The sequence below is a fragment of the Hetaerina americana genome, unplaced genomic scaffold (genome assembly GCF_022747635.1).
Source record: "Hetaerina americana unplaced genomic scaffold, ioHetAmer1.1.p SCAF_8, whole genome shotgun sequence".
Lineage (NCBI taxonomy): Eukaryota > Metazoa > Arthropoda > Insecta > Odonata > Calopterygidae > Hetaerina > Hetaerina americana.
In genome coordinates, this window is record NW_027287427.1 from 50,748,222 (window position 1) to 50,764,074 (window position 15,853).

At 34.3% G+C, this 15,853-nt stretch overlaps 1 protein-coding gene across 2 annotated transcripts in view; it reads right to left on the reverse strand.

The window, feature by feature from the left end:
* Window positions 1–7,320: 7,320 nt before the first annotated feature.
* Window positions 7,321–15,853, reverse strand: part of LOC139697660 (piRNA biogenesis protein EXD1) — an 84,639-nt gene continuing 76,106 nt past the window's right edge. For both annotated transcript variants that reach the window (XM_071596469.1, XM_071596468.1), the window contains 2 exons: window positions 13,269–13,463; window positions 7,321–7,903 (listed from right to left, as the gene is read on the reverse strand). In XM_071596469.1, coding sequence (XP_071452570.1) covers window positions 7,784–7,903; window positions 13,269–13,463 — 315 coding nt within the window. In that variant the 3' untranslated portion in view covers window positions 7,321–7,783. The remainder of the gene's footprint in view (window positions 7,904–13,268; window positions 13,464–15,853) is intronic.

The window sequence follows — 15,853 nt, forward strand, 5'->3', positions numbered from 1 at the left end:
TTTTTCTGAAACTGACAAGGTAGCTTTATACTGCGCCACAACGCAAGGCGGGAATACAAATACCCAGCATATAATTTTCGGGATTAAATATTTTCATTCCTTTGAAATTTTACTTATTAAACTTTATGCGGACTGAATTTTAGCATCTGTACTAATTTGCATATTTCATCAATTTTAATGTCTTGATTTCACTAAATATTCTCACCGCATTATCCTTAAAATATTATCGTGGTTAGCGCTCTGTAAGACCCTATTTTTGGCAAATCAGTAGTTTTATTTGTCGAATCATTACAACTTTTTTTCTGATTTATAAATTGTTAATATTTCCCGAATAAATTTAAAATTGAAAATAAAATTGTAGCAAAGACTTGGCATTGCTAGTGGATGGATGAAGATAAGGAATGAAGTCAAATGATATCTACTATATATAGACTTCTCTCAGAAGTGGATTTCTTTCGTTTTAACCTAATGCTCATCGTATATCATATGTAATATTCACATTAGAACACAAAAGTAAATTTACTCTGGAGTACAAATATATATATATATATATATATATATATATATATATATATATATATATATATATATATATATATATATATATATATATATACATATATATATATATATATATATATTCTCCCTATTTTTTCCACTTATTTCAATATAATTTCATAAAGTGTTATCCGATGTATTATCATAATTAACTTTTAATCAGATTCAATTCAAGAAAGCGCCATGGCCTATTACATCAAATCTTATTTTAATTTCCGTTTTTTGCATTGTGAAAACAAACATGCCAATGACATTTCTTGATCCAGAATTAAACTGTTGCTTTTCTTCATGTTCTGATGCTTATATTTAAACAACAAGAGTAACTTTTGCATTCGTTTACGCCTTCTGATGGTGCACTCTATAGATCTACTCGTCATCTTCCAAGAGAAGGTATGGTTATCTTATAAGGTTATCACTATCCACACACTCAACTGATACCACTACTCAATACATTCTTGAAAAAGCAAAATGTGCAGTGGTGATATTCTGCCTGCCGCATCTTCCCAATGAAATAGAACAGTTGAATGTGTGAGTGGATTACCTTCAGCATTTGTGATAATATTAAAAGTTTATTTTTATAAATGTATACAAAAGCTTTTTACAGTAATCTATTATTATGATGTATAGGTACCTTCTCTACAAGAATTAGAATGACTGGTATGAAGAAATTAACACCATAAACCTGGCTAATATTGTTTCTTCAGCTTCTATAATTTGAAGTAGAGTACAAAGGTTTCACATTCACACAAGTAGACACCTGACATTAAAAAAAAGAAAATATCAAAGATTTGGCCTACATACAGCGATTTAAATTATAAAATGATTAATAATTCCTCCTAAATTTATGTATCAATTTTGTCCTAGCTTTCTATTTCATTTACCTATCATCTTCGGCTTTTTTCAGTACCTAGTATGCAAGCTATTACTCCCTATTTAACTTTTTCAGAATTCCTTTCTATGCATTGAGCATGTTAAAAAAAATCCCAATTTCATTTAACCAACCATAAAATATCATACTTTTCTTGTAAACATGGCGAATAAACAAAAGGAAAAATTCAAAATTTCATTTTCCCTGAATAAAAGATCTTTCAAAAATAAGTATGAAAATTTATAGCAAGAAATTAGGAAAAAATTACATTGTGAAAATATGAATCACTGCAAGAACTTTCAATCAAAGCACTAGGCAAGTTAGTCAGACTAATAATTATGTGTCATAAAAGTGTAAAGGTGGTAGTATTTATAAAATTTAATTTTAAGAGAATATACTTGCCATAAATGTTTCTTAATAAGTTAGCATATCTTGAAGCATAGCAATGGTCTGATACATAAGTGTAATACTCTTCCTTCAATTCCTTTTGGATATCCAAAACAGATGAAAGAGTCATGTGAAAATCTACAGCAAATACAAGCTACAAATAACCTAAATGGAAGATCTGTTGAGTTGTGAAAATTGTGATTTCAGTGTACTGTATCTGTGGAACTTGTTTACACAGGGTACTTCACCTGCAAATTACATACTGATAGTTCATCTGTAAACGGGAAAATAGAGGCCAAAAAGCACATTTTAAAAGATGGTCACTGAGCATATTTCTAGTATGTGAATCATGGAACATTTTGTTCACACCTTTTCAGCCACGATTGCATCTTATTTTAACATTTTGGACATGAGATTAGTACTAATTAAAATTTTTTCAGACCCATGGGCGATCAAATATCAAAAGTTATTCCTCTTACATCCACTAACCTATAGTTTATACCAAAATTAACGGAGACAAATTCATCAAGTCACAGATTTTAAAATTCTTCAATGAAGTGGTATGTGGTGATGATTTGTATGGTTGGTGTCTGAAAGGAGCCAAAAATTTTATTGGAAGCCAAAAATCTGAGTTATCTTTTTTGCTTTCATTTCCAATAGACTTTATGTGTAGTAACATAAAGACATGGAGCAGGAATATATTCTTAAGAAATACTTAGGACCAAAATGGATTTTTTGTCTAACTTTCAGGAACCCAATCGCTAATGATTGTTTCAAGGAGGTGGTGCATGAGCCATAATAAAAACCCCAGCACAATTTTCACTCTGGATATGATGTTGTTTGAGGTACAATAGGCCGGTATTGGAAAAAACAAGAGATTCTTTCTTGAAAGGTAATACACAATACAAGTTATTTACTTTTTGTACGTTCTAAGAATGGGACAAGAGTTACATCCTTCTTTATTTGAGGGCTACCCAACAGAATAATTTCACAAACATAAACACCAAAAGTTTACGTGGAGAAAAACTATAATTGGTGGGAATCACACTCATGACCTCTGAATTTAGGAGAGGACAATATCCCATCAACACTATGAGCAATCGGTTAAACCTTCCCTGGGCTCAGTGATTGCCAAAATTCCTCCAGATTCATTGCAATCTTGGAAAGAGTCAGTAGAAATTTTTTTATCAGGAAGGGTTAAGAGAGAGGCATAATGGTTTTTAGAATAAGTGAAAGGTTGGAAGGACATGTAATGGTGATGGAGGAACAGGTTGGTGGCAATTAATTTTCCAATAGTTTGGGGAAAAGATATATGGGGATCACTTGAAGGATTCCATGTAATGGAAAAGGTGCTTCTAGAAATAATGTTGAGCTTGCTGTTAATGGCATGATGGAGAATGAAGCAGAATTTGAGAATCTTTAAGATTTGAACCTTTCCTTTTTAATCTTACTCCATATTCCTGCTTTCCCTTTGACCCCCAGAAATATTGATTTTTTTCCCTCTAATTTATCTCGGGCCAAAATTTAGCCCTACCTCCCGAAACATCAGCAATTCTGGTGGTTCATATGAACTCATTTGAATAAACCTTTAGTTGGCTCCCTTGAGTACAAAATTCTCCTTGACAAAGGGTCTCATTTTCATAAACACTAAAATAAACTACTGTCCTCAAAATTCAATGTCCTGGACTCTTTTCACAATTTGGACATAAGGAATCTTAAGCGATTCCTAACTTCCACCTCAGCAATAGCCCTAGGAAATTCACATTACATGTCTGAATCCTATGGCCCTTCAATTCATCAGATCAAACCTCTTTTACGAAATCATATCATGGAAATCTCAAAATGCCTTTTCAACCCAAAAATGTACATTTCTTGATCCATCAATTCCTTAAACCAATACATAATCTTTCCCAAGCAAAATCTTTGACTGCAAAAAATGTCATCAACAATCCCAAGACTGACATTACATTAGCAAGCAACGGCTCCAATTCAGTCAATTAAATGTTGTAAATGAACCACCAGGCAACTCTATTGACACAACCTCTTATGCACTGATAACCAACCATCCTAACCTTAAATTTAACAGCAATCAAGGGCATCATAATACTATAATTCCAAAGGAAATATGAAAGGCAGTCAAATGAAAACCAAACACCGGCCATAAAACAGGCCGTGCGAAAGGTGGCAAGACTATTATTATCTATACTCAAAATTCATTGTCACATGCCCGCTGTGTATGGTGAACACTGCATATCCCTGACGAGTGTGCACAAGTGGCATAGGAGATACCAAAAGGGCACCCATCACTTCAGGACAATGTGCACCTGGTTTCATTTTACTGAGGAAGAGCAAGATTGGGTAGTTTTGGATTCATCAGCAGCCTACCTCTTTCTGCATAACTGGTATTGATCATTTTATCTCCCAGTGGGATGGATATGTATCATCATTTTGGTCATTACTTTTGAATAAAACCATTTCATGGTCACGGTCTAGCAAGTTTGTTCAGTTTTCATTAGACTGCCCCTAATATTTTAGTATCCGGTACAGGGTAACAGAAGGTTTTAAATCCTCCAATATGTTTGGTTTTGAGGTGCCCACTTATAACACCACTTCATTGTCAATGATTCTTATGAATTTTTTTTCCAATTTAATACTTTAATATTAATTCTTTCAACAGCTTCCTATCGTTAACCAGAGTTGAGAAGGATCAAGTGTTTCCCAAAAGATATGCCGCGGAAACGGAGAGACTTGAGCTTTAATGAAAAGCATAACCTTTTAAAAGACTTTGATGCAATGCCCTTTAGCAGCCAAAGAGAGGCAGCTCAGAAACTTGGCATTTCACAGCCTCATCTATGCAAACTTCTAAAATACAGACAAAGTGGGGGAAGTCTTGCCATTGAAAACTGGAACAGAAAAAGAAAGAGAACTGGAAAGAGTGCTAAGGTGGAAAATAAATTACTTGATTGGTTTAAAGTAAATGGAGTGAATGGTACTGTGGTTCGTAGGAATGTTCTACTAAGAAAGTCAAAAGAAATTGCGTGTGAACTGGGCGAAAACAATTTCAACCCAACATGTGGTTGGTTAAGCAGATGGATACAGAGACACAACATTGGACGCAAAAAAACTAAAGGCAATGAAAAAGCAGCAGAGAATACTTCATCTACAGCATGGGGCAATGAAAGCTGCATTAAAAATACCGCCCAAAATATTCCTAGAATTCCAGAACATAATGAAATCGAAAATGCAATGCTCACATTACATCAAGTATTAACATCTTGTATGGCCAGGGGTTATGATTATTATATTTTAAACAGATTAAAGAAGCGTATTCAAGAGCTGATTCCAGAAAATGTGAAGTAGAGTGGTGAGAAAAACTTTGATCTCTTTTTATATAGGCTCTAATGATATAACTTTACTATGGCCAATACATGACTAACATAACTGTAAAATGCTAACATGATAATAAAATCTTGTAAAACAGAATATTTATTTCAGCATTTTCCATGTAGTATGCTGTGATTCCTTTGTAGTCGTCATGTTCACACACAAAATCACTAAGACTTATTGCAAATGCAATCTGATTACCACTAACCATTATAGTGATGGTAGTTCCCATTCTTATACCATGCCCAATTTAACCATTATTCATCATAGGCATAATATTCTCCTGTGGTGAAGGGATAAAGCAAGGGAGAATTCTCCCAAAACTCCAAAAACATATTATTCCAAGAACTGCTGCTTTTTGACATCCATGATATTGGATGGATGGATTTTTGACATCTGTGCATATTAGATGCAGCAAAAATTGGAAAGACCGAGAAACAAATGATATCGCTCAATTAGTGAGTGAAAGAGAGAAGCCTACGGAGGACAAAAGAACACGAGGGAAATTAATTGAGCATGTCTCGAGGCATGATACTTTACTGAAGATCATAGCTAAAAAAACATGGAGGGAATAATTATAGAGGAAGGCTAGAATGAACTAGGAGAAGCAAGTAAAGGAAAATGTCAGTTATGAGGGAATTAAGAGATTGGTAGGAAACAAAGCAGTTTGGAGAGCGGCTACAAATCAATCCTTGGATTGAGAACTCATGATGATGATGATTATAGATAGCATACCTATCCTGCTATAGTGATAGTGACAAGGACAACTACAATGTCTTCAGCTTCCTTTCTGAAAAACAAAAGCTTTACATGAAACAATTTAGAAACTGGATATGGTTACAATGGAACTTTCTACTAACTCAACAGGGTCTTAAGTTCCCATCTCCAGTCCCATATTTCATTGCTCTCTCCAATGCTCCTTTTCAAAGTTATCAACCCCTGCCATACACCCTCCTAACCTCTCTCTCCTTAGTACACGCTGCCCCCGGTCACAACAATCACTTAATACATCCCTCTTATGAGCATCCCATTACCTACTTGAATAACTGTAGACTAATACATGACTTAGTGTAAAGCAAACACATTTTAACTTTCATGCCGGACTAGTGCCTTTGGCACGGACTTTGTAGTGCACCTCACAAACCAAGTTTATCGCAAGTTTGATGCATTTTACATAAACTTGCAATGCATCGAAATGCAGTTAATTTGAAAATGTAGTCTTATCAATAATCGACTCCTTAGCATGTTATTGTACGTATACTCCTCATCTTGTAGATGAACAGGAAGAAATATGAAATATTGTGAATCCTAATCAAGAAACGTAAAAGAATAATTATTTTGTTAAATTTTATTGTTTTTACAACAATTATATTTTGTCATTATGTACTAATAATGCAAAGTATTTCATGATTTATAATTATTATGAAAATCTAATAACAAAACTATTTTGAAGGTTACTGACTCTTTGATTGAACTATGGAGTAATAGTAATTAGGGGAGGTGACAGACAGCAGAGATCATTTATGCCATTAGGGATAGGTGGATGATTTGGTATAGGTAGTAATTTCTGGGATGGGGGAAAGGGTAGCAAGACAGTCAGGATCAGCATTATTCTTCTCTTATTGAAAGGTGCAAAGTTGAATGCCTCATCCAATGGACAACATATTCTATATGGCTCTCATTCACGGATCAGGATAACCTTGAAAAACTCTGCCAATGCCAGGTCCTCTGCGTGGGGAATCAGTATACTAGCATCACACCATGATTAAACAAATGGAATTTATGTATCCTTCAACCAAAAATGAAAAAAATATGAGGAAGTCATTTACATACACAGAAGCATATAGTGTGTGCTCGTTATTAATGCAAAATTATCACATGATATAATTTCATATAAATTTTGCAACTGTAAAAAAAGGACTTTTGCAATCAAACAAGAATTGGTGCACTAGTGCCTGACCCGACTAGAAATCTTCCAATAAACCCTTTAAAATATCTATAAATCTGGCTCTGGTTCAACTAAAAAGCTGAAAATTATACAAAATATCATTATGCATACATATTAATAAATAATTACGGGTTAAATAAATATAAACATAGGCTAAACACAAAGTTTTGTTTTTATTTAAACACAACTTCTTTATTTACTTGGTAAAACTGGGTTGTTACAAAAACAGCCATTAACAAATCCTTAAGACAAAAAAATCCTTTAAAGACAATATTTTATGATAATGTCTACAATTATAATACATTGTGCCAGCTGGAATGCATGAATATAAACACTTTATTCCACTGACGCTTAATTGTGGAAATTATCACCTCATCTTAAATTATAATTAAAGTAATGTTCATAAAAAACATGTACTTTGTCAAAAACACCATAAAACATACAGTCAGGTTCCATTCTGCTGCAATCAAAATTAATGAACGATTCCTTACCAATCTAAAAAATGCAAAATACTAGTTTTAATATGAACTATTCATCAAGTATACATATTAAATACAAAACCAACTAAGTAAACACAAATCACAAGTCTTCACCAAACATGCCAATATGCAAACAACTAGTGAACTACCGTACAGTCATTATTCTTTGACAACCCGGGCAGATTGTTTCTTTCCATAGCTGCTTCTTGTTTGTCTCTGCTGGTGGTGATAATTCATTAATATTGGAATGAATTCATCTGGCACCAAGTTATAGTAATTCTGTAAATGTGACAATGCATGAATTAGAATTATAAAAGGAATGGCACTTAAGGGAAGGAATCACTGTATAAAATTACACACTACTTAAGACCCCGAAAATTACTTGAATCACAGTTAAATTCTCTTTTATGTCTCTTTTTCACACATACTGACACCAAAAGTACTCTCAGGCCATTTGAAAAATTTTGAAAAAAATGCAAGGAAAAGAAAGATAATTATTAAATACTGCATTATTTTTATGATATCCATTTTCACCACATTGGAAGTGTTATGATGCCATAGGGAATATTTTTTTTTACATGCTCACTATCACCCACTGTTGTGTCACCACAATTTCTACTAAAACATAGAAAAGCAATCTTGAGAAGCAAATTATACTTAGGTGAATAAAGCGGCCACTACATTACCGACTCCATTTCACCTCTCTGACAGGCAATGAATGAACTCTTGATACAACAAAGTCAGAGAGAAGCAGTCAAAGATAATTACTTGAAAGGGGGCTATTACAAACCACTTACTGCCGGCAGAGTCCATCCATTTGCGATATGATACCATTCAAAATGAGTCTTACCACCCGAAGTAATTACAAACAAATATCGGATGAAGTGATACTAAATTAAGAGGTCAGAGTTACACCATGGCCAGGGTATCTTGCTTTTGAAACTGTGCTTGGTTATATTTTCAATATGGCAGCAGTTTGTTTACATCGGTGATCTTCACCTGGCATATTAAAATCATTAAATTTGAGGGTAATAGTGCATTAAACACTATTATTTTGCATTAAAAATAGCCAGACTAGTTGAGTAGAAACAAGTGCCGCGACATTAGCAATATTAGTTCTTCAAAATGTATCTAATAAGAAATACACTGAGCTTGTCTATTTTATCAATAGAATATAATTATTAATGTTGCACAGTGATACTTATTATTTCATGAACAAATATATTAAGTCAATTCCAACACTGAGCTCTTTAATTTTTTATTGTAAATACTTCACTTTCATTTGCATTCTTCCTTTGAGCGAAACCAAAGAGGTAATGCATGAATCAAAATGTTTACGTTTAGAATAAATCCACAAAAGGACATACTTATGTTTGTGGGATGCAAGTAACCACTTTGAAATAAGTTGTGAAGAATTTATGAAACATTGCTCCTCTATGTGATTTGGTGGGTATTTATTTGTGTGTGAACCATCATGAGTTGCCACGTCTATTCATCCATTCTTTTGACATTCTTTGTTCAGTATTATTGATTATCCAGAGCTACTTTAATTATTACCTGTTCATGTTTATGCTATTATAACTAGATATAAACACTTTTCCCATATTACAGGAGGCAACGAACAACTTGTGAACTACTTATTTGTATGTGATAATATGTGATTTTTTTCCTTGGTACACCATTGTGTAGTGCCAAATTTTTGCTTAAATATTCTATGCAATCATGAAATATTTTAATTCTTTTGCAAAGACATTCAAGAAAACCGTGAAATGGTGTCTAGTTGAAAATGAAATTTCTTGTTCAGTCTCATGGGAGCATTTACTATAGGTACCTACCAAAGCCCATGTCATCACCATTGTATTAACATTAATATTAATTTACATAGTTAACTAACTTATGTAATATAGAACCAAGGGCAACACCTGTGCATGGATTTTTCAATATAATATTGTAAGGGGTTTCTCGATGTAAAATATCAAGCAGTGAAGTTCAGAAAGCATTGTTTTGATAAGCTATATTCCAGGTGACATAAAGTATGCTATCAGATATGTAAATAAAAGAATTTAGCTTAGGTAAATATTATGTAGATTATTTTACTTTAGTTGAATCTGATCGACTGTTTTGGGAAATAACTAGGAAAACAGGCTCATATAAAATAAAATGCGCATTCAGACAAAACACGGTGAAGATGTTGGAAGAGCTGAAGACAAATGAATGATTAAAGAGCATATATTGCTTGAAAAACCCTCCCCTTAAGTAGGGTTTAGGTAGTATGTCTCCATAATGGAAAATTACTGCATAAAAAAGTTTAAAATGTTGAAGTTGGATTAAAATAATATGTAAACAAGAAAGATATAACAGTGGCATTCCAAAATATTTCAGTAAATTTGGTGGTTATAGAAATACTGTGGTGATACCTAAATATTTTTAATGCATTACCAAATCATCTGCATGATTTAAGACCTATGGTGAGATTTTTTTTTAATTAAAAGGAGTATCTCCTACAAAGGTAAGGCTCAATGACTACAAAATTTGTATGCATTTAACCTATAGGTTCCATGCATTCATACACAATGACTATAATATAAAAACTATAATTGCCTAAGCCAAGAGTCTGACATTTAAGCATATCAATATTTGTGTAGAAAGATGAAATGAGTATCACACAAAAATCCATCACTCCACAGGAGGACTTCTAACTTGACCTGAAGAGTTTAATGCCAGTTCTTTCACTTTCAAGTCCGAATATGTTTGTTTTTGCCATCCATTAATTCCATGTCTTCCTCTTTTCTTCAATGCTTCTAATCTTCCTCAATAAGATTTACGTGCAAACTTTGTCTTATCAGGTGTCCTACTCGACTGTTGCTTCTACTTCCGTCCTTTTTCTAACTCTATTCAGGAATTCTTCATTACTTGTTCATCTAGAGTATCATAAACATAGCCAGAGGACCATTCAAATTTCCTCTTCTCTTAGGATGGCCCTGTACAATGCTACAGATAGCATATAGGCTTATATGAAAATTTTCAAAATAAATGTCTTATCAGGTGCCCAACTAGCCTTTTAATTCTGTTTTCTGTTGCTTCTGTTAATGGGTAGTTTTCTCTCACTCTGTCAACAACTTCTCCATTGCTTGTTTGTCCAGAGTATCTTCAATACACACCCCAGCAAATCAAAAATTGTGAATTTTCCCTTCATCTTGTTCTAAGATGACCCAGTTTTTTACCCTGTATAATGTCACTAACTATGAACAGATTCACATTAAATTCAAACCTGTGTTGATTCCTTCACATGTTGACAATCTGCATTTGATATGAAGTGTTTCTTTAGCTCAATCTACAGTCTCCTATTTTAGATCTGGCCCTTGTAATTCATTGTACTTTTACTTCCAGAGGCTTAATCAAATTCTATTATGCTAATGATTTGTCTAATTTCTTCATCTGAAACAGCTTGCTCGTTTTCTAGAATGTTATTTCCTAATTGTCATGTACACAATTCCTGCACACAATTGTTCTGCATTTAATTCTTCCTCATACAATTCTTTCCATCTCAATGAAAATTCCTCTTCACCAATTATTACTTTTTGCACCAATTTTTTATCATTACTTTCTTTCTCAGAGCTTTTTTTCTCATTATGATATCCTTCAGCTTTGGGAGTGAGCTTTTTCAGTGATTCTCTAGGACCTAATGTCTTCAATATCCCTAATATTGCCCTCAGTTCATATTTCTCTTCACTTCTTACTTTCTGTTTATTCTAGTCTGTATTCTATTATAATTGTCCACTTTCTCTTATATTTTCTACTTCATTCAAAGAGGTTTACATTGAGCTGTTAGTGAGATTTTTTTGTGGCCTCTGTGTACTTAATGCCGAGTCTTTTTTCTGTATTCTGCCTTATATTCCTGAATATTTTCGGGTACCTATTTGTGTTCAGTTTACTCTTGACTGTTTTATTTCTTTGACATTTATTGAAATTTCTCTCGTACAATTTTTATGACTCTTTGTACAAAAAATAAACTTTGAAAAATTAATAAACTACATGGTTTGTCCAGGAAATTGTGGTTATCGGGAAAATTTTTGGAAAAATAGAATTATTTCAAATATTGCTACAATGCCTCAAAATTTCTTCAAAGTAAATCCCTTGAGCAAAGACACATATTTGTCAGTAGCTTTTACACTGCTTGAAGGCTCCCTAGTGGGCAGATTCCAGAAGGTCCTTAAGGGCACGTGTGCAAGCTTCTTTGATGACACTTTAGGTCCCATGGTGATCTCCTTTGAGGGAGGATTTCACTTATGAGAATTGGAAATAGTCTACTGGTTCCAAGTTGGGACGGTAAGGGGGTTCGGGAATTGTTGCAATGCAATTGTAGAAGGTCTTCACAAGCAGACACTCGACTCTGCTTTTGGCCGTCTGTCAAGACCTTCGGGCTGAGTTAGGACAGATCTTTTGCATTGCCAAATTTTCAGTGATAATGGTGTGCACTGACAATGCCAATTAGTATATGTATTAGTATTATGATCATTGAAATTTAAATTAAAGTCAGACCAGGAAGTGCAAGAAGCAGTCATCAGTTGGCTTTGCGAGTCGGCAGGAGAAAGGTACAATGCCGGTATTAAAAAGCTGCTTACAAGGATGCAAAAAGTGATTGATCATCATGGTGACTATATAGAAAAATAGCTAAATGCTCAACCTTTCCAACGATGTATACAAAGTTGAGAATAAATTTGATTTTTTATTAAAAAAAATAGGGGATCTTACTTTTCGAATCGCCCTCGTATTTTCCCCGAAGAATTTCCTTTATGTGAAATTCATACAATCAACCACAGAAGTTACAATTGAAGCCACAGGATAATAGTACACTTAACCTTATTTGGTTCTTTCATCTGAAAATGAATGTTTGCCTATATTTTCTCTTCAAAGAAGTCAATGCATTTTACCCTCTTCTCCACCATGTCTATTAACAAGAATTTTACACATATTAATTAGATAATCATTGTTACCTCTATCATTTTTACTGAATATATAATAAATATTATTATTATTCCTATTTTTTTAAAGGCTCCAGCATACCAGCTAATTGAAGGCACACCATTGGATAATCATATTTATGATCATCAAATCATTTTTGGACCATATGAATGCGATAATTTTCATACATACAAAACCTCTAAATACTAATAAAACTCCAACGCCTAAAATAAACACACTGACCAGCTAAGAGACTCTGATCTCATGACTTTATCTCATCTCATCACAGTAGGAGGAGATTCACACATAAAATCTTGCCTGATGGATTAACTCTGACCTATAGTTTGCAATAGTATGAAGAGCAAGTTTATAAAAAAAATTCAAGCACTAAGGGACTTATATGATAATGCTAGCGGGAATTATGTTTCAGTAGTACCCCTTGTATGCACAACTGAGGTATTTAACATTTTTTTACCCAAACAACTAGACATCTTACAATTTCATTTAATTCTAAAAAATTATATAATTACTACATGTATTAGTATTAATACTGATTTCCTTATTTAGGAAAAGAATAGAATCAACTCATAATAAGGTTCATGAATGAAATATTTTCAAAATCGCTAAGGTTCAGGTTATCCTCCATTTTTTAGGAAATAACACTTTCCAATATACTTACAGCCATTAGAAATGCCGTGTCATCATCAACATCTCTCACACATGATAGGTAGATCTCAACACCAAGTCTAAATGCTGAAAGAGACTCAGCCTTAAGCAGTTTATTCCAAAGATGGATCAGATAAATTGATTGAAATGTCATTGCTTTAGCCATCAAAGCTGTAAGTGGTCGCTGATACCAAATCTCTAAACTTTTCTAAAAATAAAGAGGAAATAAAAATAAATTCAGACTTTATGATAATTTATCACAACATTAAAGTTACCAATAAGTCAAATGGTTAATGCAGCACTAAACAAACAGTAATATCCAAAGATCTATAACATGGAGAGTAAAACAACCTTCTCATAACCCTATTCCTAGTGCTTAAAATTAATTATAAGTGAGCCGTGTCATAATGCCTACATATTTACATACTTTAAAAATGTAATTACAAAATAAGCATAAATACAATCATCATTTAACATTGAATAGCCCAAACACACTCAATTTGATAGAATTGATATATTTGGAATGACAAGTTGTCCAGAAAAATTTCGAATATTAAGGAATTTAAAAGGAATATAGTAAAACGAATTTTACAATTACACTGAACGAAGTGTAGCTCTCGCCAAAAATCATCTACCCATCTAAAGCCTAACGTGCACATGTATTTGAATTGCCTCTCAATTCTGAAGCACTTCCAGACAGCTATGACCACGAATTAATATTTGATGCCAACTTAATTAACTGGATGAAAATAATCAGAAAAATGTAACTCTAAAAAATTGACATTATTTTAGGGTTTCCTGGACCTCAGTGTCTTGCTCCTCAATCCACAGAAATGTCATCCATCACTACTATCTATCTTCAGCCAAGAATTAGATCCTCACTGATATGGTCGATGGTTAAATGCCTGTCAGAGTACAAACCTTTTTTCAGTTTGACCACCTGAGCATCTGTTTGAGCGGTCGTCTGATGAGGTGCTCGTCTTTGACGAGCTCCCAGCCTTCCTTAAACATTTTGTGCCATGCAAAAACTCTTGTGCGGCTTAAGGCATCATCCCCATAAGCCTGTTTAATGAGTTCAAGGGTCTCTGACGTGGATTTCCCAAGTTTAACGCAAAACTTCACAGTGTAGCGTTGCTCGACGGTGCGCTCCATACTGACACGATGACACCACAAACAATCACACATCACAAAAATCCACCTCCTGTCTCAACGCATGCCTGGAGGCAACTGAACTAAAGTGCACCTGAGTGGTGAGGGACCCCTTTACTGAGCCAACCAGTCGGACCCCCATCCACCACTCCGTTGAGGCTACAGTGAACCAGTCATGAAACTTATTGTACGGAGCCTGCATCTTGGCTTACACACCTTACAGAGGACACCGATGATGAAGAAAAGAATGAATTCTATGATAAGTTAGAGAATATAGCAAAATACCTAAATAACTATAAAAACCCATAAACACAGTAATCAACCCTAAGGTCGATTTGGTAGGTGATGGTAGAGTTCACCCAGTACTCAGCCCAACAGCATGTGAAATTCACACATCAGGGTAGGGGGGCCAGTTCCTTTCCCTGTGGCGGTTATAGTTTCCCAGGAAGATCTGGTATCCCGAAAATCACATAGCTTGGGTGGAGCTGCAGGTACCTAGAGAGGCTTGCCCGGGAATCGAACCCGGGCCCTCCAGTTAGTAGTCCAACGCTCTACCCCCTGGACTACCACGACCCACTGATAATACCTAAATATGATGAGCTAATTCTCCTAGGAGAAATTAATGCTTCAATAGGTAGACACAATTTTGTACAAAATATAGCTGGAAAACAACTTGCTGCATGATGAAAAGAACGAAAATGTAAAGATGCCATGCCAGCTGGCAGAAGGTAATGGGATGATAATAAAAAGCATATGTTTTGAACACAATGATATACATATAGCCAGAAGGCATGCACCCTCGATCATTGATGTAATGTCTGCCTGTATACCTAACTGGGACTGTGCTTGGGGGAGACTTGTAAATGTACAATGAATAAATAAACCCAAAAGAACCCAGTGGGACATGGAGAAACTAAAACAATGATTTTGCCATCCTGTACCAGGAGATACATAGTAAAAAAATAGAAGAAATGTCACAGAACAGAACTGATAATATTTCAGTAGATAGAAAGTGGTCAGGAATAAAAAAGGGCAGAGAAGGGTCAGCAAAAGAGACCATAAGGAGTAAAAAGAGGAATAGGAATGAAGAATGGTTTCATATTGAGGGTAGAATACCCATAGAAAAGAATAAATACAGATTGAGCATGAGTCAAGAGGAGGACAAGGCAGAACGGTGAAAAGTATAAAGAAAGTAGAAGACTAGCAAACAGAACATAAACATCGTGAGGGAGAAAAAAAAGAATATTGAGAGAGCTATCAAAAAAATATTGAGGAGCTGAACACACAGAATGAAAATAGGCAGTTATACTTGGCCACAAAACGGATTACACACAAGTTTCAAGTCAAAGACTATACATGTATGGATAAGACTGGAAAACTAATTTCTGTGAAGGAAGAAATTCTAGGAAGCTGAGCTGAGTATTTCACAGAACTGTTGAATGTGAAAGA